We start from the raw sequence: 21,172 nt of genomic DNA, 5'->3' as shown, positions 1-21,172 counted from the left end.
CAGACTTGCTGTGATATGACAAATGTGCCCACCCACCCATCTTCTTCTTCTGCACTTTCTCGAAAGGAAGAGAAGTCCACGGTCCTACCTCGGATCCTACCTCCACAGTGTTGGCCAGCATCTCCTGCAGGGCTCTTACGGACAAGGACTGTTCCAGGCTGAAGCAACATATCGCCAGATCTGGAGGGACTTTCTGTATGTAGAGAGAAGACAGACTTCTTTAAAGAAAACTGAAATTAAAAAAGTATTTTAATTTTTAAATATATATTTTTAATTAAACACACTTTAAATCAACCCAAATATTAAAAAATTTCAGATGTTCCAAAAATTTCAGTCTTCCGCTAGAGAGCTTGACTGCTGTGGTTCAAGGGAAACACAATACAAATTCCAGGACTCCCTTGGATGGAACCATGGCATTTAAGGTGGGATCAAGCTGGTATAACTGCATAATGCAGATGCAGTCAAATGTGGGGTGCAACAAAACAAACTGGACTAGCAGAACAGACAGGACAAAAATGACGGATTCTATTCCTGGAAAGAGTGGAAATTTGCTATTTAAACACATCCTTAATGAAGTTCCCATATGTAATACTTGGCAAAGTTTTTGAATTTCTAGGTATTCCCCTCCCACCAGCTATCACATGTCTCTTCCCCACATCCCTTAACACCCCAGTTTTTGACATCTAGATGACCACAAACATTAAAAGGAAAGAAACAGAAAAGACTGTCATCCCACTACAAAATATTAACATCAAACACTAAGGAAGTCTTAATGTTTGTTAAGATTTTCTTGCATTCCCCTGGTTATCACTTCAATAGCCAAAGGGTCTGCCACAGCACTTTCTCACACTAATATTGTCTGACCCCAATGACAGCAACCCAACCCATAAGATCTCAATGCATGGGCCGCTTTCCCACATGGGATAATCGGTCCCTCTCTCTTTGCACTGTACCTGAGCATTGGAGGTAGGTTCCAGAAAACAGAGCCGGTTCCCAAAGCCTTCGGAAGCCAGACATAACTTCAACTGTTCCTTTAAGATTGTGGCTGAACACTGAAGGACGACTTCATCATCCTGAGGGACAAAAAGGTATCTCAGAATTGTACAAATTAAAGGAAAGACCCCATAGACTATGCAGTCCAAAATGTTGGCTTATGGCATTATCCAGAATGCTGCCTTATGATTTTGATCTGACCCATGGATAGGTCAACAGTAAAACTTAGGGTCATGTTACAAAGGATCTAAACTGGATGAATCAAAGGAAAACAATGCCAAAGAACTTACAATGCTCACACTAAAAGGTTGATGGATGAGAGTAGAGGGGGGACATTGTTTCCAGGACAGATTATGCTCTTGCCTTTCAGCAGGGGATGATTCCCTTTTTAAAATACAGTAAGAGCTAAAGTATAGTACTAACAATGACCCATGGATAAGTCAACTCAGGGTTTTTTTGTCAATTTTTTACTATAATTGCCAGATTTATACTTAAGTTTACTCAATTAGACCTCTGCTGTCCCACTTTTCAGCTGTTTCTAAAATGTCCTACTTTCTCTCTCCTTCTCCATCTTCCCACTTTGTCCTCATCTTACTTCAATTGCTGTAAACTGAGTTCAAAATGCAAAAGTCATGTGCACTTCATTAACAACAAAAGGGAGACGCAAGGAAAGGGTAGGATTCCTAGTTTGTTGCTTTTCTGTGCCTTCAAGTTGTGTCTGACACATGGAGACTGTAAGGCGAACCTATCATTGGGTTTTCTTGGCAAGATTTGTTCAAAGGAGGTTTGCCATTGCCTTCCTCTGAGGCTGAGAGGATGCAACTTCCCTTAGGTCACCCAGAGGGTTTTGTGGCCACGTTGGGGATTGAATCCTGGTCTCCAGGCGAAAGCAAACTGTTGTAGCTTCTCCTATCTTGCCTGCTCTTCCTCATTGCCTTCTTGACCACACTCTGATGTTGCTCGGCCACATGTATCCTAGTTTTTAATCCCTTCTTGGCCACATCCTGATGTTGTTTGGCCACACATGTTCCAGTTCTCATCTGTGCAATGCTGGACAATATGACACCTTTCTTTGGCCCTTCTTCTGCTTTTAGCAAAACAAGTTTGGTAACATTGACAGCAACAACAAAGGCAAAGTTGGGATAGGATCCACACCACAAGTACTGATTCCTATTTCAAAAGATGGGTGCACTGCTTGGCCCCTGATCCTTCCCTTCTAGTGGCCTCTTGTCAATCTGTAGGAGAGTCTGGAACATGCAACTCTATGCTCTCCACAGAGCATTCTTCTGGCAGCATATACTAGAATGACAACCCAGCGCCCATTTTTGTAGCCAGAGAGGATCAGGAAGAACATAACAGAGCCTTTGGGATAAAGGACAGAAGCAGGTGGCCTCCTGCCTTGTTTATGTCCTAGCCAGAGGGGTGAAGGGAATGAGGACCCAGGTCCTTGAGCAGCAGATGTAAGGGAGAAGGTTGCTTTGATAGATCCATGTCTGCCCTTAAAGCTTTCTGAATCTGCAATACAGACAGTACAGATGCATCCTTGGAGAGGATGCGGCACCTTGGTTTTGCCTGAGCCTAGTGGGAAGGGCAGGATTTTCAATATTCTTCCCACTGCGGAATTGATAGAATGCAAACTACTTTTGCACTTTGAACTCAGTTTGCAGAAACTGAAGTAAAGTGAGTACAAAGGAGGAAGGTAGGAGAAGAAGAAAAAGGCTGGGGCATCTTAAAAGCAGCTGAAAAAGTGGGACCACAATGAACTGACTAGGACTGTCCCTGCCACATTAGGATAGTTGGAGGGTATGCAATTGTTCGGGGTGAACAGGCCCCAGTAGTCTGTCTAAAAGCCAGCTTCCTATGCTGCCAGGATGAAGGAGATAAATGCAATTAATCAGAATTAAAGCATTTGAAATGTGGCTTTTTCTATTCCCCTCCAGCAGAGGACAAACATGGCCTTTCGGATAGACTTTGGTTTTATTTGGTGGTTGTTTAAGTTTGTTCTAGATGTTGCTTTGTTTCATCATATTCATACAGTTTTAGGTTTTAGTCATTGTTTGAGGCACGACGCAGAGAGCTTTAACTATTGGCAGGGGATCCATTCAAAGAACTGCAAAATATAACCTGCCCCCCCCCAAGCCTATTTACATGCCCCCTGACCCTTTCCAGACTCCCTGGATTGCCCTTTTTCTAGGCAGAAAAAGAGCAATCTGCCTTTCCTGGAAGCCTCCAGAAATTGAAATTCATCTCTTAATGAGATTACAAGGGCTGAAACATCAAAACATCTTCATTTTTCAAAACCAGAAGTGGACATGTGGCTTTTTACTTTGACATTTTGGGAAATCAACAACTCTAAGAGGCAGAACATTGGCCCTGGAGCCAACACAATTGCCTAGCATATATACATATGCAATGCATATAAGGATGCCAATATTATCCAGGGGGTTAAAAAGAGTTCCAGTGTCTTTGGAACAGGGGGAAAAAGACTCCTGTGTAAACAGAAACCTTCTTCTCCCAGAGCAAGGCAGCTGGTGAACTGTTCCTTGACAGCTCATGACAGGCGAACCATCTTAGGGCGGCAAGGGCCATGCTTAAGAGACTTCTATGTGGTGATGTAACCGGAGCGACCGCATCCCAGTGGGGTATCTTACTCCTGGATAAATCCTTGTTTTTCATTTCATTACCTTTGGGATTGCTGAATCTAGCCACTGCTCCCCCCTTCCTTTTCTTCTTTCAGTACTGCAGTTCAGTGTTGGAGCTTATGGTTTGCATTCAAAAGATCCTAGTTTCATCCCATGGTCTTGCCAGCTAAAATGGGAAAGCAATAGTAAGCGCTAAGGAAGTCCCTTCTCTAGTTGTTTGTGGGTTTTTTGGGCTACGTGGCCATGATCTAGAAGAGTTTATTCCTAACATTTGGCCAGCATCTGTGGCTGGCATCTTCAGAGATCTTCATCTTCAGCCAGAGATGCTGGCGAAACATCAGGAATAAACTCTTCTAGAACATGGCCACATAGCCTGAAAAACCCACAAAAAACTATGGATGCCGGCCATGAAAGCCTTCAATGTCACCAGTCTCTTCTCTGTTTGAGGCCTTACAAAACTGCTGTCAGGCAAAGGACCATCTGAGGCTAAACAGTTTGGCTTGGTATGGAGCAGATACCTTTGCTTCTTTAACCCGATGCCTTCTTTCTTTTCAGACAATGAATGCATGCACATTTGCATAAAGAACATATCATTTAGCTTTAGCACACTGTTGCATGCCTTCCAATTCTGCCTATGTGACAGGGGCAATCCAAATTAATCCTCTGTCATCCCACTTTTTCAGTAGCTTTTAAAATGTCCCAGTTTCTCTCCTTCCTTCCACTTTCCCGCTTCGTCCTTTTGGCAGAGACAGTTGCAATTCATTCTCTGCCTTCACACTTTTCCTGCTGCTTTTGAAATGTCACAGTTTCTCACTCTTCCTTCCACTCAGCTGCAAACTGCAACTGAGTCCAAAGTAATTTGCGCTCAGTTAACTTGCAAGAGGGAGAGAAAAGAAATCACTACCCGGCGCTGGTTTTCTATCCATCTGTAATACATCCTTCCTCCTTTCCTATTGCCTTCTACTTTCCCCAGCATTATTGTTTTCTTCTAGTGAACCCTGTCTTCTCATGATATGTCCAAAGTACAACAGCCTCAGTTTAGTCATCTTGGCTTCCAGGGAGAGTTCAGGCTTGATTTGTTTTCAGACCCATTCATTCGTCTTTTTAGCGGTCCACAGAATCCACAGAACTCTTCTCCAGCATTTCAAATGAATTAGTTTTCTTGCTATCCAGCATTCACAACCATTCATAGAAATGGGAAATAGGATGGCATGAACAATCCTAACTTGATTTTTTAATTATACATCTTTATACTTTAGGATCTTGTCTTTTTCCTTCACAGCTGCCCTTCCAAGCCCTAGTCATTTCTTGGCTGCAGTCTCCATTCTGATTAATGACTGAGCCAAGGTACGGACAAACTTGAATGATTTCTTCATCTTCATCGTATACAGTACTGTAATGTTATGTAAATCGTCTGTCGTCATTATTTTTCTTGATGTTCAACTGTAAAGGAGCTCTAAGGTTTTTTTTTTGGAGAGAAAAGACGGAGAACTGCCTGTCCTCAAAGCATCCAGAAGTGGCAATTCATCTTCTCAATAGGCTGCAGGGGGTCCTCTGGGCTGTTTAACATTAAATGAATATACAATTTCCCCCCAATATCAGAATGGGGTCCCATTCACACGACACAATTATATTGCTGCGTTTCGCTTTAACTAATCATTCGTCTCAGTCTACTTTTACACAAAAGCGTTATGTAAGCCGGAACATTTTGGCCTAAACCCTAGAATTACACAGAGTGCGTTTGCCATTTCGGTTCCAATTAAAAGATAAAAATTAAAGGATAATGGCGATGATTATGGGGATGACAATCCAGGTTATTATTAAGCTAAAACTGGGGTGATGATGGTGGAGGAACATGGATTTTACATCAGAAACCATACAGTCAGTCGCAAACTGAAGTCTTAGGGCCAATCTCAGATATTCGAAAGTAAAATCCAACCCTTCCCTCCAGTAATGTTAATAATGTAATTATAAACTGAATAGCTGAAAAACTGTGCCTATTGATGGGAAATCTGCATTGTATGGCATCTAAATATGTTGCGGCCTTTAATGCATAATGTGCTGAAGCTTGAAACTGCATATGACCATGTTCTTTGACGCATGGTCTCACTTAAACCCACATCCCTTTAATTGTACCCATACAACCTTCACTCACCTTTTGTATCCTCCAGCACATTATGCCAAACCTTGAGAACTGGTAAACAACAATTAAAACCAGAATGGGAGAAATCTTAAGGTTTTATTTATATTGCACAGTTCAACCATCACTTCTACACAACACTTTCCTAATGCTCTGGACTCTGTGTCTTTAAAGGAGAAAATGAAAATCGAGAGATCTGATATTTGTTCTTCATGGGGACACAATGAGAAAAGCTGCCCCTGTTGGTTTTATATTTGTCTTATATGTGTTAAAAGCACCAAAAATCCCCATCTATTAAACATTGACAATACATGGTAATCTTGAACAAGGAAGACACAGATCTGAATACTAAGGCCAAACAGTCTGTGTATTTGAACATGTTATGGATGTTAGCATAGTTTTGCAACCTGTATACTCAGAATTTTAAAATATATATTAGATGATGATAATAATATAAAGTAAGATATATGAGTAGGGTTTAGAATTCAAAGATACACCCATGTTAGACTGTAGAGTCAGTATGCAAAGAGATCTTGGACTATATCAGGCAAGGGAAATTGGAAGTATAATCCAATGGCAATCTGAACACAATCATGGAGTTTCACATTATTGCGTGATAGACTGCCACACGCAATTTCAGGCAATGGGAAGTCAATCCAAACGCAATCATGAGGTTTAGCATTATTGCGTGATAGACTGCCACACGCAATTTCAGGCAATGGGAAGTCAATCCAAACGCAATCATGGGGTTTAACGTTATTGTGTGATAGACTGCCACATGCAAATTCGGGCAATGACATGCTATTTTCGGGCAATGGGAAGCCGGTTCAAATGCAATGCGCATTCACATAATTGCACTAAACTAGCGACTTTAAGTGAATGCGTTCTGGCCCCGCTTTCTTTTCATTCAAATTTAAGAGAAATTCCTCCTGTGTGATAAACTCCCTTGTAGCACCTTTGAGATTAACTGAAAGAAAGAAGTTGGCAGCATGAGATTTAAGTCTACTTAACCAAATGCATCTGAGGAAGTAGACTGAAGCGTGTATTTTTATTTCTTTCAGAAAGTCACCTGCTGGAGACGAAGGGCTGCAGTACATTTTGGGCGCTCGGAAAACCCTAATTGCTCAGAATTCGTAACCAAGTCAAGAGAAACAGAGATCAGCCGGCTTGATATCCTTAAGGACTGTAATTTCCTCCAGCCGCCATCCATCGAGGGCATGGAAGCATGACGGAGCAGCCCTGATGCCAGGCATTTGCCACAGAAAGGGCACATTGGCCAAGGAACATGAAATGAAGGATGAAAGGGGGAATGAAGGCAAGCCCTGGCACATAGTCAACGGTGGGGAGGATGAGTCAGAAATAATCCAGGAAAGAGAGAATGGTATCCATGACCCTCTCTCTGTCAGCTGCTTCTTTGGCAGCAGCCAACGTTGGCACTGAGAGTCCAGGGCAAGAATTGGCCAGCAGAGTGAGGGCACCTGGGTCCCATTCCCTCCATGGAGAAGCAGGCAGTGGAAATAGGAATTAGGCATAAGCAAGACAACAAGGAATAATCCCTAAATGCTCTACATTCTTAAATTCTAGTTCTCATAGGATAGAGTGAGCCCCAAATTTCAGAAACGCATTAAAAGGAGGGACAGCATGCCCTTCCACTGTCTGGACCTGGCATGGACAGCCCCAATTACTCCTGTTTTGGTGTGTCTATGTGCCTAAAAACCACTAAAGGAAATAGCAAAGCTTGGAAAAGTTTTGGTTGTGTGTTTTGTTTTGTTTTTAAATGGGCCTAATAAAATTCTCACCCATTTGCCTCCCTAAATTACAGCATTTTAACCAGAGCTTCCAGGAGTTGAACCTGGGACCTTCTGTATACACACACAGCAGTAGGTCTTCTCCAAATCCCACCTCTGCTTTCCTGAACTCCTTTTTAAAAATGGGTATCTTCTTTCCTCCTTGCCTTAAATATCTGTATTAAATTAATACAGAGACATTCAGCGAGTGGGCGAGGAGGGGAATGTGTGTGGATATCCTTTGCCAACTCTTATCTTCCCTGGCATTGTATTAAATGCATCCTCCATCCCTGGAGGCATTTTAAGTCTTGGCAAATGATTGTTGCTTTTAATGCCCCCCACCTTACAGCTGCATTCCAAGCTCAGTTAAAGCATCCCTGCTTTAAACAGCCGTCTCTTCCCTAGAAATGAGACACTACTGTACTTCTAAACCTCACTCACCAGGTGCTCTACAAATGATGGTTCTGTTGGACCCTGTTAAGTTTTTGAATTTAAAAAACCCTGAGATCTCTCTTTTCTTCTTCTACTGAGCTTCATCCCATTCACACCATCTCTTCCACTGAGCTCCAGGGTTTCAAATGGATGCGGGCAAATGCCACAACCGACTTCTGCAAGAGGTTGGAGCAGTGGTGGCAACCCTATTTAAGGTGTTGCCTGGTGTGGCCTGAGACCTCCTCACCCTCCTAGTGATGCCCCTGGTTCCAGGGACATGGTTGGACTACTGTTCCCAGAAACCTCCAGCCACTTTGGTTGGCATGTTTTCCAAACCCCAAGAGAATCTTTGCATTGATGGCTAGGTTCAAGACTCACCATATCAAAAAAGATGCTGGATTATGACAGAAGTTACAAGTCTACCATTAGCAGAATTAAGATGAAATGTGGTCAAGTGTTGAAATGCGTATGCCTGGACCTGGCTTTAGACTGCATCCAAAGGGTTTAACCTCCACTGTCTTAGAGCACATTACTGTATATAGTAGAATGAAGAATGCATGACATCACAAATATTGCGGAATCCAGTGGATGTGGCCAATGTCAAGGATAATAGGAGTTGGAGTCTAACAGCATGTGCACAGCCACAGGTTCCGTTGTGTAATATTAAAGGTATACATCAAGCACAAAAGTCAATCAATATCCCAGTTTTCTGATGTCAAAATACATCCTCGCTTCTTGAATTAAATCTAGGAATGCTGTTATTGGGAAAATTCAGCCATATAGGTGACTAGAGGATAGTTTAACAATGGCTCCTATAAACTGGGAATGAATCTGAAGCCAATATGCCTTGTTTGGATTTGTCTTTCTGAAATTATTTATGTTGGGGTTCTTGAAGATCCTTCAGGATAAAAGTCAGTTTACACATTTTAAAAGATAGCTGAAGGAAGGCAAAGCCAAGAGGAAATCATGCGGGGACTCAGCATACAAGCGCCTCTTCAGGCGCATTGGAACCTGCCGTTTTTAACATTAATTCATTTGCCATGACACACTAGGATGCCCCAGCACCGAATCTGGAAATCATTGCATTAACCCTCCAAGTGAGAGCAATTAAGCAAGATTTGAGAGACGACTAAAGTAGCAAAACTGACAGCTTCAGGAAGATCCGCCGAGGATTGTGCCAGCAGCCTCACTGAGGTTTGGGTTTCAATACTTATTTTTATTAATAAGCAAGATTCAGTTCAAGAAGCTAATATGCAATATTTATATTTCATTTTAACTAATGAGCTGGCATATGGCCATTTGCACTTACATTATCCCTGGAGAGGAATTAATATGCATGTCTGCAAACACCGGGAGAGAGCGGGGAAAGACTGGGGGGAAGGATACAGAGAAGTGAGCCAAGATCCTCTTTTTGACTCAAGAAGGCATTATTATTATTATTATTATTATGCTTTATTTATATATTAAACAACCTCTCCACTTGGCCTTGGGCTCATTTGTGCACATCATCACAGTCTCTTACCCTCACTTTCCCATCTGGAAAATGGGAATATTTATCCATTTCAAGATCCTCAAGTGTAAAGATATATTATTAAATTGCCAAATCAGAATCATCCATGCCATTATATTTCCCACTTCTATGTGCAGTTGTGAAAGATTGCTGACAGGAAGACAATCAATTCATTTGATATGTGGTGAGTTGGATGGATACTATGGGCCTTCAGAAAGACAAATGGATGGGTCATAAGAACTAATCAGGCTTGAATGCTCTATAGGAGCTGAGATGACTAAACTGAGACTGTCCTACTCTGGACAGAAGATGACATCTCATTGGAACAGACAATAATGCTTGGTAAAGTGGAAGGCAATAGGAAAAGAGTAAGACCACGCTTCAGATGGATTGATTCAATCAAAGAAGCCATGACTGCCCTGAGTTTGCAAGACCTGAGCAGGGCTGTTGATGACCATGGCTCTTGGTCTTTCATTTATAGGGTTCACCATATGCCAAAGTTGACTTGAGGGCAAAGTGATCTGTCTCACAGACCTGCCATCAAGCAATTATGACAGAGACCATGATAATGCTTCATACATTGGAGTGGATGCAGTGAGGAATACCCTTCCTCTGGCATTATCTCCCTGCTCTCAGAGGTCTACACTCTACTGCACATTTCTCTGCCTCTCTTTTCTCTGCCTGCCCTCTTTCATGCCATCTTGCTGGCCTGCTGAACCAAGCCATACCCTGCCCTCGCCTCATCATGCCTCCTTGGAGCTCCGGTTTCATAGCAGGCCTATTTCTGCCCAAGGAATGTTGCCGCATCAGCTCAGGCTTAGGCTCCTGCTCCGCTTGCATTAAAGCATTACAGCTTCTTTGTGGCCTCTTCCACTACCGGGGCTGAGAACATAGCTAGTCCCACTAACCCAAAGCCCCACAGAGATGGTAGACAAGAGGTATGCGCTCCTTCAAACCAGCTCAAGAATGCCTTGCCAAGAGGAAAGACACTATAATTCTCTTGTTAGGGGTTCCCACAAAAGAGGGAATTTTGACTCTGCTTGTGGACTGATCATCTTCTCCATCTCCAAATGCCAGAAAACTGCCATTCCCTCACCATTTATTACCTGCCTGAAATATTTGTCATTGATAAGGAAAACGTGGGTTACCAATAAAAGTGAGAACAGTTTGGGCACAGAAGACAAAAGTTGCTTAATCCTTCGTGCTGAGTTCAAATTTTTTACCATGGACAACAATGTCCAGAATCCCCCAGCCAGCTGTGAAGATCTGCTGGGGCTTCTGGGAGCTGTAGTCCAGAAAATAAATTCTCTGAGTTACACTGACACAGTTGTGTCATGGATTCTGCTCACGAGGAATCCAAATAGTAACTTCTCCAACACCTGCTCATACCTTTATTCCAACTTTGGGATTGTCCTCTTATACAACAAGGGTCTAAGAATGTATTCTCTGTCTAAAAACCTGATTCACTAACACCACCAGCATCCACAGAAAGAGATTCTCAAGACTTAAGAATCTTCTGTTGCACGGTTCTGGCTCAATGCCTTTCTTTTGCCAGCTGGAAAAATGGAGAGTAAACATCCCTGTGACCTGGACTCTTGGGAGGGATACAGATAAAACAAGGTCCTTTCACACTACACAACTATAGCACTTTGATACCACATTAACTGCCCTGGCTGCAACCTATTGAATCCTGGGAGGTGTCATTTCATGAATTCTCTCTTAAAGAACTCTAGTGACTCAACAAACTACAAACCCTGGAATCTGTAGCTTCATAAGGTTATCTAAATTTTCTGCCAGACAGTGCTACTAAATTTTCCCAGAGCGACAACCCGGAGAGCTTCTTTGAAGCCCTTTTCAAACAGAACTATTATAGCACTTTGATACTTGAACTGTCATGGCTCCATCCTACATTATCCTGGGATTTGTAGTTTCATGAGACTATCCAAAATTCTCCGTCAGAGGATTTTAGTGATTCACTGCCCTTCGAACAGAAAATATACATGTGTGAAGCTGTCTTGAGAAACCATTTGGCATGAGACGTCTTCCTAGTTCCTTCATCCTCTAGTTCTTCCTGCCTCTCCCCATCTGTTCTTGTTTCGGGCTCGCAATGTGAAGACAAGCGCTGGGGGATTTCGCTTGGCACGAAAACCTTAAAACTTGGAGAGAAAGAATGTTGTTTTTAAACTGAGATACAGCTGCAGAGAGAGAAGGGACGGATAGCACAAAATCCCCCTTTTCTCAAACACGAAGCAAATCCCGCTGCGTTCAATGGCTTCCACGCACATACCAATATCCAACCCCAGTCTACCAACTTTCCTTGTTAAGGACACACTGCTGGCTTAAAATAGGAGACTTGCTCTCCTCCGGGAGGAATAGTTAGCTATTCATAGTTCTGGGAAAATGCAATTAGAGAAGCAGCCGGCCTTTTCGTTTCTCCTGAGAGAGAGGAGAGCACCCTCAAAGAATAGGTTTTCAAGTTAATATTTGCAAAGAAGTGGAAGTCTAAGAACATCCCCATAGTAGAAGACTGCCTTATAAAAATCAATGATATGGTGAATATGAATATATTAAGAAAAGAGAAAGGTCTGGAAAGAAGAAATGATATTTCTGAATGAGAAATAGGGGATGGTACCAGTGTTAAGCTTAGAAGAGTAATAAGAAAAAGTAACTGATCAATTGCTTAAAGACTGGTAATATATCAAAGACAGACACTGAAGCAGATATATATTACTATAAGTTGAATAAATAATAGCATAAAGTGTAAAGTTGTGTAAGGATATATATGAAGAACTGAATTAAAATGTAGCATGCGTAAGGAAGTAGATCACACCGGGAAAATGTGATTTAAGAAGGACTGGAAAAATATATTGTGAATGCATGGCTTTGGAAAATATTAAAAGGGTTTTATGGAACGATAGGAAAGTATGTAAGGTATGTGAAGTCGAAGGCTTTCACAGCCGGCATTTATAGTTTTTTGTGGGTTTTTCAGGCTATGCGGCTGTGTTCTGGAAGAATTTATTCCTGACGTTTCGCCTGCATCTGTGGCTGGCATGTGTAAATTGATGGAAAATAAATGGATACCAAAGAAAAAGGAGGAAAAAGAATAGGTTTTTAGGACAAGAGTTGCCAAGAAGAGACTGACGGGTCTTTGATGGGAAGAGAACCAAAAGACCCACCAGCCCTTTGTAACTAGTGGGGCAATTCCCCAGTTGGGCTTTGTGCAGGAACCAGAAGGGAAAATACACAGAGTTTTACCCACCAGCCTGGGCCAACCCTATCCTTCCGTCTCATGCTCTCCTCTCATCTGCCAGTCCCACAGGCCTTGGGAGGAGGAGTATTTTTGGAGAGTGCACCTGTCCAAAGCATTCCTGCAAATTCTGGGTAAGCACATCGCTTAGAGCCAGAGAACTTGCTGATACATACACACACACACACACAAGTGCCTTATGCACAAGCCTGGAATGCCTTGTGCACAAAACCACATGCCCTCCAACATTTCAGAAAACCGGATAAGAAGACTAAGAAAGGGAAGGAGGATAGGAAGGGGAAGAGGAAGGAGATAAGGATGACAGTTTAAGGAGATGATTAGAGAGAGAAGGAAGGAGTAGAGAATGGAAGGAGGGTGAGGAAGGTAGAGAGAACCACAGGCACACAACAGGAACCACTCCCATCTGGAGATGAACCATGGAAAGTGGAGACTCAGAGCCAAGCACTGAGATCTAGCAAACTGAACTGGATCTTGGGGTTGACATCCAGAATCCCACAACTGTGAGGTTTGTAGGGTGTGTAAATGACCATCCAGAAACTGATCAAGGAGGTAACAGATCGACAAGAAATCCACTCCAGCATGAGTACAAACATGCTATAGTCCGCCAGTGCTGTCGCTGTTCACCATGATGTCCTCCTACCTTCCATAGCTTTTCTACAGCCCAATGGTTCTTGTTTCCCATTACATTTGTTTTTAAGCTTCAGTGCGGCAGAAGCAAAATCTATTCTACACTTATGATCACATTTTAAAAAATAAAGAAATAAAGATTGACAGCAGTTTGCTTTTGGGGACATCCCTCTGATAATGTTGGGAATGTAGAAGCATTTGAAAGCATGGAATGAAGGTCAGAAGGTAGGGAAGGAGAGAAATTTTAAGTCACAGAATCATACTTGGAAGAGACCACAAGGGCCATCCATTCTAACCACATTCTGTCATGCAAGAAGACATAAAGCACTCCCAAAAATGGTCATCCAGTCTCTGTTTCAAAATCTCTCCGGAGGAGATGCCACCACACTCCAAGGCAGTTTATTCCTTTGTCAAACAGCTCTTACTCTCAGGATGCTTTTCCTAAAGTTTAGGTGGAATCTCTTTCCCTGTAGTTTGCATCTATTGCTCCTAGTTTCTGGAGCAGCAGAAAAAAAGCTTGTTCCATCCTCAATATGACACTCCTTCAAATACTTTAAAAGGGCTATCATATCACCTCTTAACCTTCTCTTCTCTGGACTAAACATACCCAGCTCCCTAAGTTGCTCATATAGGGCACGGCTTCCAGACCCTGTTAGTGAAAGGAACTAAAGTGATACACACAATGGTCTAAAAGGTGTGTGTATGTAAAACAACAAAGTCCAATCTCTAAAATGATGCAACTGCTCCAGTGGTTTTAAACAATGTACCACAACAAGCAGGACACAAAAGGCAAGGCGTCTCTCAACGTGAAGTTACAATGCTAACAGAAAGCCCCACCAGTTGAATATCTGCCTGAAACTATGCAGCGGCCAAAAGGTCGGCGTGCCCTTTGTCCATAACAAGATGGCAAACCCCAGAAAAATGAGTCACTCCTTCTCCCCTTAATGGATCGGTGGATGCAGCGAGGCAGCGACACGCAATGCCAGCAAACCAGAAACAAATGAACAGCTTCAAATTGGATTTTCCCAGAGACAAAAACATGGATGACTGAGCCCAGGAACTGACTGCTTATGCAGAAAAGGCTTTTAATCGTGTCCTTTAGTGTCCATATTGGTTGCTTTTTAATGGATAGGCCATTACATGCTTCTAGTTCCATTGATGATCAAATTGCAACTTTTGTTTTTAGTGATGAGAACTTTGATCTGTTTCAACTTGGTAAGCCACCTTGAGACCTAGGATTGTGGAAAGGGTGGGATAGATAAACAGATGGGTAAAATATAGGTATATCCCCCTTCAACAGAAACACGATCTCACAACATGGACCTACCACAAAACAAAAGGCATTTATTGTTGTGTAGAGTCAGAATATTATTCAGTACTTACCTACTAGCAATACCATGGACTGTCAAAAAGACAAATAAATGGCTGAGAAAGGAAATCACGCCCAAACTCTCCTTACAACTCAACATAACCAAATTGAGGTTGTCGTATTTTGGACATATCATAAGATGACGCACCTCATTAGAAAAGATGATACTGTTTGGTGAAGTGAAAGGCAATAGGAAAAGATTAAGATCACATTACAGGTGGATAGATTCCATCAAGGAATCCACAGCCCTGAGTTTGCAAGACCTGAGCAGATCTGCTGATGACTGGGAATCTCAGTGGTTTCTCATTCATAGAACCTCCATAAGTCAAAGCAGAGTTAATGGCAGTTAACAACAACAAATAATGAAATATCCAGCCAGGAGGCTTCATCTTTCCACACAGAACTCTTGCCTACCAAAATCTTAGATGTAGGACATCTCTCCAGAATTCCCTGTTTGCTGTGTTTTCTGTTTACAGAGAATGAACTGTGTATTCCTGCATGGCATTGGAATACATTGATTGTGTATTCCTGCATGGCAGGGGGTCGGATTAGATGGCCCTTGTGGTCTTTTCCAACCCTCTGATTCTACAAAATAAGCAGGCTCCTGTTACAAGAGAAGCAGCCAAATGGCAAAAGAGCAAGGCTTAGCTGCAGGACCTGATTCTTCCACTTCTCCTCTCCTGGGAGACATGAAATGATGAGGCACCTCTGTGAAGATCATGCTATCTTTACCAACAAGGAGCTCATACACACCCACCATTTACAAAGATGCCCTTCCAGCAAATAGGTGGGTTAAAGATCTAGTACATTGATCATTTCTTCCCAAAGAAGAATCAAAAACACAAGATCAGATACAGCCCTTCCAACCGAAGTACAGCAGTGCCACTTACTTCAAGACACCCTACATATTTGCACATGGTGGCATGTATGGCATTTGGATCAGCTTTGCTGTATTTATTTTACTTACATACTATGTTTAAACGATAACAAGCATGTTTGTGGTCCCTGTGGTTCAGCAGCCCTAAACTGTATGAGTCAGGTCACCAAATGCTGCTAGAATTCAAAAGGAAGAGTTTCTCGTTAGCTCTATTAAGGCCCAAAGGATACTGTGCAAATACACACTCCGAATCCAGTGTGAATGTCTCCTGTGCAGGAGTAAAAATTTCCAGAGGATTGGGACCATTCTTAAGGGACCCATGAGACCAGCACTCACTTTGCTGTATGAGAAACGCTGACTTTTGGTTCTTGGGTCACCAATAAAGCTCTGGGAACCCCGCTCCGCAATTTACCTATCCCTCTCCCCCTACCTTAGCATATCTCTTCTAGCTGCTATATTTCCAAATTCTACAAAAATCAGGTTCAGAACGAAGCAGGAACCAGCTTTTTTTTAAAGTCAATATTCCACTGCTTTTTTGGATTTGCCTTATTAAACCAGCCAAGTGCTGAGTCTGGATTTCTTGGGAGGAGAGAGCGGGAGGGCATCCTTCTGGGCAGAAAATCTGAAGATGAGTCAACAATGCAACAGATCCTTGGGCTGCAATGGGAAGCAATATTTCCCCTCGTTTGGGACATTAACGCCATTGGTCAAACGCTGGCATTGCTACGTACAGCAACAACAAGAAACTAAGTATGCGGCTCCTTACAAAATATATACTTTTTTCCTCCCCACTCTTTGTTTATTCATTCATTAAAACATTTAGATACCACTCCACATTCGAAGATCTCAGGAATTGCTTGCAGTCAAATCAATGTGAAACAATAAGCAACCAGACGATTTACAATTGGTTAAAACCATTTAGCATAGTGCTAATGCTAGCACATGCACAACCTGGAGGATATAAATTAGTGCTGGAGGTGTGAATAAAAAGCCAATTTTTGACTTGTTGCTGAGATGATACCAGGGTTGGCATTATCTGATCCTCTAAGGGTAGGGCATTCCTCAACTAGGGTGCCAATGCAGAGAAGGCCCCTTTGTATGTCCTCCCACAGCAGTCTCAAACTGGATTATTTCTGCAGTGTGTTTTGGACCTTAGACACTTATTTAAAAAAAAAAAAGACATCATCAAAGGCCTCTTAAACCTTCCTCTTTTCCAAAGCAACTAGTAACAGAATTCTTGGTAGAATTCCCCTTCTTATGCACTTTAACATGGTCAGAGCCTTTGGTGGTGACCCTCCAAAGAAAATCTGGCAGCTTTGCCACCCTTAGATCTGCTGCAAAAAAATTCTTCTTGTTGTTTCTGCAAGACTTTCTATGAAGACGTTTTATTGCCTCTATTCCAGTTTCCTATTGAGAGCCTTGACATGTGTCAGTTTTATATTTCCACCTTGTATCGTTCATATATTGCAAACTCCTTTGGGACGTTTTTACCAAAGAAGGCAAGCAGGACCTTGAAGCCCTTTCTTGCTGCAGAGAGTTAAAAAGGACCCCCCCCCCCATTCACTTGAGAATGCGAAAGCAGACCTAATGGGGAGAGGGATTAAAACTTTTGCCCAATTCGTAATTCAGACTAACCAGATGAATCCTTTGGAGGGATTATGGAAGTTTTCATAGAACCACAGAGTTGGAAGATACCTCAAGGGTCACCTAGTCCAACCCAATTGCAATGCAGGAATAAGCGACTAAAGCTCTCCTGAAAGATGCTCATCCAACCGTTGAAGATCTCCAAAGAGGAGGAGAGAGCCCACCATCCTCTGAGACAATCTATTTTACTGTCGAAAAGCTCTTACATTCAAAAAGCAACTCCTGCTATCAGTCTCTTGCAAAGCCCTGTGTGTCTGAGTAGAGGAGGTATGGTGGCAACATGAGATCCTTAACCTTTTAAGAGATTTCCTGCCAGTCCTTTGTTAATCTCACCATATAAACACCATTCTCCCATCCTCTGATGCCCTCTCCACCACCATCCATATCTCAATATAAGTAGGACCTGACAGTCTGTCTTCTACTATCTGTAACTACCAGCTTGTGTTGATCACCCCATATGCCCAGCCCAATGTGACCCCAGTGCATTCCTCATCCCACTTCTCCAAGCCTGGTTTTAAAGCTCTGTGGGGGCAAAGCTCCCCAAAAGCAAGCCCCTTTGCTTGACCCCTGCCTGCTGAGGTGCCTATCACTCCCTCCCAAAAACATGAGATGCTGGCCCTATGATGAATGGCACTCAGCTGTTGGCCCAGGATAAATAAAGGTTAGTAACTGGAGAGGCTGCCCTGGGAAAGGATTGGCATTAAATCCATGCTCTCAGAGTGTGCATACACAAACTCACACACACACACACACTTGCCCACTAACAGGGACAGGTTCTGCTGCCACCAACTTCACAGTGCAGGCATATGCACCTTTGAACAGTAACTTTTTTTGCACATGTAATATGTGGAATAGTATATGTGCAAGTATTTAATATGTGCAACTCCAACAGACTCGCCTTGTCAGAGCCAAACAAAAACTGAGCCTCCAAACCAAACAAATTACAATGACCTGAGCTGTTTGGACTGAATACTTTTAGAGACGGAGAGGCCTGGGTTCGGACACAGAATTAATTTAGACAGATCCATGTTTCTGTTCCAGGATGGTGATGCCTATTTACCTGTCTGTTGCAGCCTTAAAATAGCTTTAAAATGAGCGTATTTCACCGGGCGCATGCTTTCATGGGCACAAAAGCTTTGATCAAATAACGCATTGTATTTTTCCCCCACAAAGACTTCAGTGGTTTTTAATCCACAGTTCCTTGGCCAAATGAAACCTCTGTGCTCAGAAGCTCCTGTGAAAGAACATTCAACTCTCAGAGAGAGAGAGAGAGAGAACTGGGGTGTGCTCTGCTTGCAAACAGTCAGCCCAACAGCACCTGGCTGGCTGACTTTGGAAAGAAGATGCTAGAGCAGAGAGACATCTGATCCAAGATCCCCTTCATGTGCCTTGCCTCCGTACTGAGAGGGGAGGAGAGGAATGGGTTTAACCCAACCTCCAACCGCCTCTAAACCCGGCAGACGCCACCTGTTCCCAGGCAGCTTGGTGGCTAAGGTCCCACACTAACAACCGGACTGAGCTCTAATTTTAGTCCCTGCTGAGCTTGGTCAAGAGACGGAGAAGAGAGGCCCAAATCCCCTTCCCTGCTATGGACCTCCAAAGCTGAGAGCAGGGTTTCTGCCTGAAAATTGCTTTGGGAGGGAAAAGGATCCTTGCAGCTTCATAGGTCTGTTTTTGTTGCTAGTGTTGGGTGACTTCAAGTCATTCCTGACTTACGGCAACCCAAAGGAAGGAAGGAAGGAAGGAAGGGGGAAAGAAAAATTGTAAGACAGGAGGGAAAGAGAAGAGAAAGGAGGGATTTTCTCTGGGTTTTCTTCCAGAAGGCCCTTGCCACAGCCTTCCTTTGGGAGTGAGAGAGGATGACTTGCCAAAAGTAACCCCGTAAGTTTCCAAACCCCTGGTCTCCTTGAGTCCTAGCCTAATACTAATATACTGTATATGCTCATGTATTGAAATTTTAGTCCAAAAATTGACCCAAAAACCCTGAGTCGACTTATCCATGGGTCAATGTAAGTACTGTACTTTAACTCTTACTTTAAAAGGAACCATCCCCTGCTGAAAGGCAAGGATGTTCTCTGTCCTGGAAGCTCTGCTCTCTCATTCATTCAGCCTTCAGTGAGGCCTGCGGGAATTTTGTAAATTCTTTGGCATTGCTTTTCTTGGCTTCATCCATTAGATCCTTTGTTACATCGACTTATCCACAGGTCATATCAAAATCCATAATTTTGGCCCCAAAAACCTACCTTTGACTTGCATATGAGGTTGACTTATAGTCAAGTATATACAGTATGTACTCTAATACATGTCCTCTAATACACAGTGCTCTGAATTCCCCCAACATCATTTTACCCCAAACCTCCACACCTCCAACATGTATCTTTTCTCAAAACTTTCTTTATAATCAGGCGCAGTTCCCCTCCGCAAAAAAAGAACGAGAAAAAAGAAAAAAGGAAGGAAGGAAGGAAGGAAGGAAAGAGCAGATCTCACTGAAAAGTTGCCAGGCACAGGTTGTATAAAGACACCCAAGCAATGGCACTGATGGGGATCAAGTGGCAGGTTTTCCTGCTGGAGCCAAGGTGTGGACAGTTACAAAAGGCTCCTCAGCCTGTTCACCTGCACCCTCTGATGCCCCTTGGCACACAACCTTGTGCCCATTTATACCAGGCATTGGCTTGCTCTCCCAGCTCTGACCCCCCCCCCCTTTCTTTTCTGCCTCTCCAAATGCTTCTACTCTACCTCCCCACCATTGGCAACCAAAGTTTGCTGCTTGGATCTCTTCCATCATACAAGGCCCACCTTGCCTTCCCTTCACCCCAAGTTTGTCCTTCAGCCGCCCTCCTCCTCCTCTCAAGGGTCCCCTCCCTCAGCCCCCCTTCCCTCATGGGGGGGGGGTCTCTCCTCCTTTCCCTGCCCTCTCTGGTCCCCCCAAATGTCATCTTCGCCTCCTTCTCCTCTTCCCTGGCTCTTCCACCTTCCCATTCCTCTGCTTCTTTTTGCTCCTGGCACATTCCCCCATTGACTTGCCTCACCCCCAGACCCCCCTCCCTTTGCCCTTTCCCCATTCCCTTCTTCCATCCTCTTTACCCCTCTGTCCTCCAACTTTTTCTTGCCTATCCTCTCCTTCCCTTTCCCTCTTTCTCTCCTCCAATTTCTCTTTTTCTCCTTCCTTTCTCCCCTGCCTCCTCCTTTTCTCTCATCACCCTTACCTTCCCCTCCCTTTCCTTCCTGCCTTCCTATTTCTTTTTTCCAATGTCTCCTTTCCCCTTCCTTCCTTCCTTCCTTCCTCCCTTCTCCTCCTCCTCCTTTCCCTCCCTTCTTTCCCCTCTGTCCTCAAATGTCTCTTTTCTCCTTCCTTCCTCCCTTCTTCTCCTTTCCCTCCCTGTCTCCTTCCCTTCTTTCCCCCCTGTCCTCCAACGTCTCCTTTCCCCTTCCTTCCTTCCTTCCTTCCTTCCTCCCTCCCTTCTTCTTCTCCTCTTTTCCCTCCTGCAGAGAGGGAGGACTCACTGTCCGGAGGAACTGGACGTCGTCCTCTCCCTCGCCGCCTCCTTCGGCCATGGCTGGGCTGGAGAGGGCTGGAGGGCCGGAGGAGGAGCAGGAGCAGGAGGGCTCCTTGCTTGCAGCAGCAGCAGCCTCTGCCGGGATGGAGCTGGCCAGCAGCAGCAGCAGCAGCAGCAGCAGCCTCCTCTCGCAGGGAGTCCCAGCCCAGCCGGCCCCCCGCCCCGCCCCAAGACCCTTGGCTAAAAGCTCCCTCCTTCTCCTTTGGAGCTCCCTTCTTTGGCTGCAGCCACACTGCACCAAGCCTCCGCGTTGAGACCGCTTTCACTGCCAACAAGGCTCCTTGCCAAGGAGCCCTGGGATGGAGCAAGCTTCTTTTCTGATGCTC

The 21,172-nt window shown here is 43.7% G+C and overlaps 1 protein-coding gene across 8 annotated transcripts in view; it reads right to left on the bottom strand.

The window, feature by feature from the left end:
- RYR1 (ryanodine receptor 1) overlaps positions 1-20,940 on the bottom strand; it is a 104,591-nt gene extending 83,651 nt beyond the window's left edge. For 7 of the 8 annotated variants that reach the window (XM_042439010.1, XM_042439015.1, XM_042439014.1 and 4 more), the window contains exons 1-3: positions 20,794-20,940; positions 954-1,073; positions 89-193 (exon numbers count right to left, since the gene is read on the bottom strand). In XM_042439010.1, coding sequence (XP_042294944.1) covers positions 89-193; positions 954-1,073; positions 20,794-20,844 — 276 coding nt within the window. In that variant the 5' untranslated portion in view covers positions 20,845-20,940. The remainder of the gene's footprint in view (positions 1-88; positions 194-953; positions 1,074-20,793) is intronic. The other variant, XM_042439012.1, reaches the window with a different exon arrangement.
- Positions 20,941-21,172: the final 232 nt, after the last annotated feature.

The sequence above is a fragment of the Sceloporus undulatus genome, chromosome 9 (assembly GCF_019175285.1).
Source record: "Sceloporus undulatus isolate JIND9_A2432 ecotype Alabama chromosome 9, SceUnd_v1.1, whole genome shotgun sequence".
Classification (NCBI taxonomy): domain Eukaryota; kingdom Metazoa; phylum Chordata; class Lepidosauria; order Squamata; family Phrynosomatidae; genus Sceloporus; species Sceloporus undulatus.
Note: the sequence above shows the minus strand (reverse complement) of the source record. Positions and strands in the feature narration are given on the sequence as shown.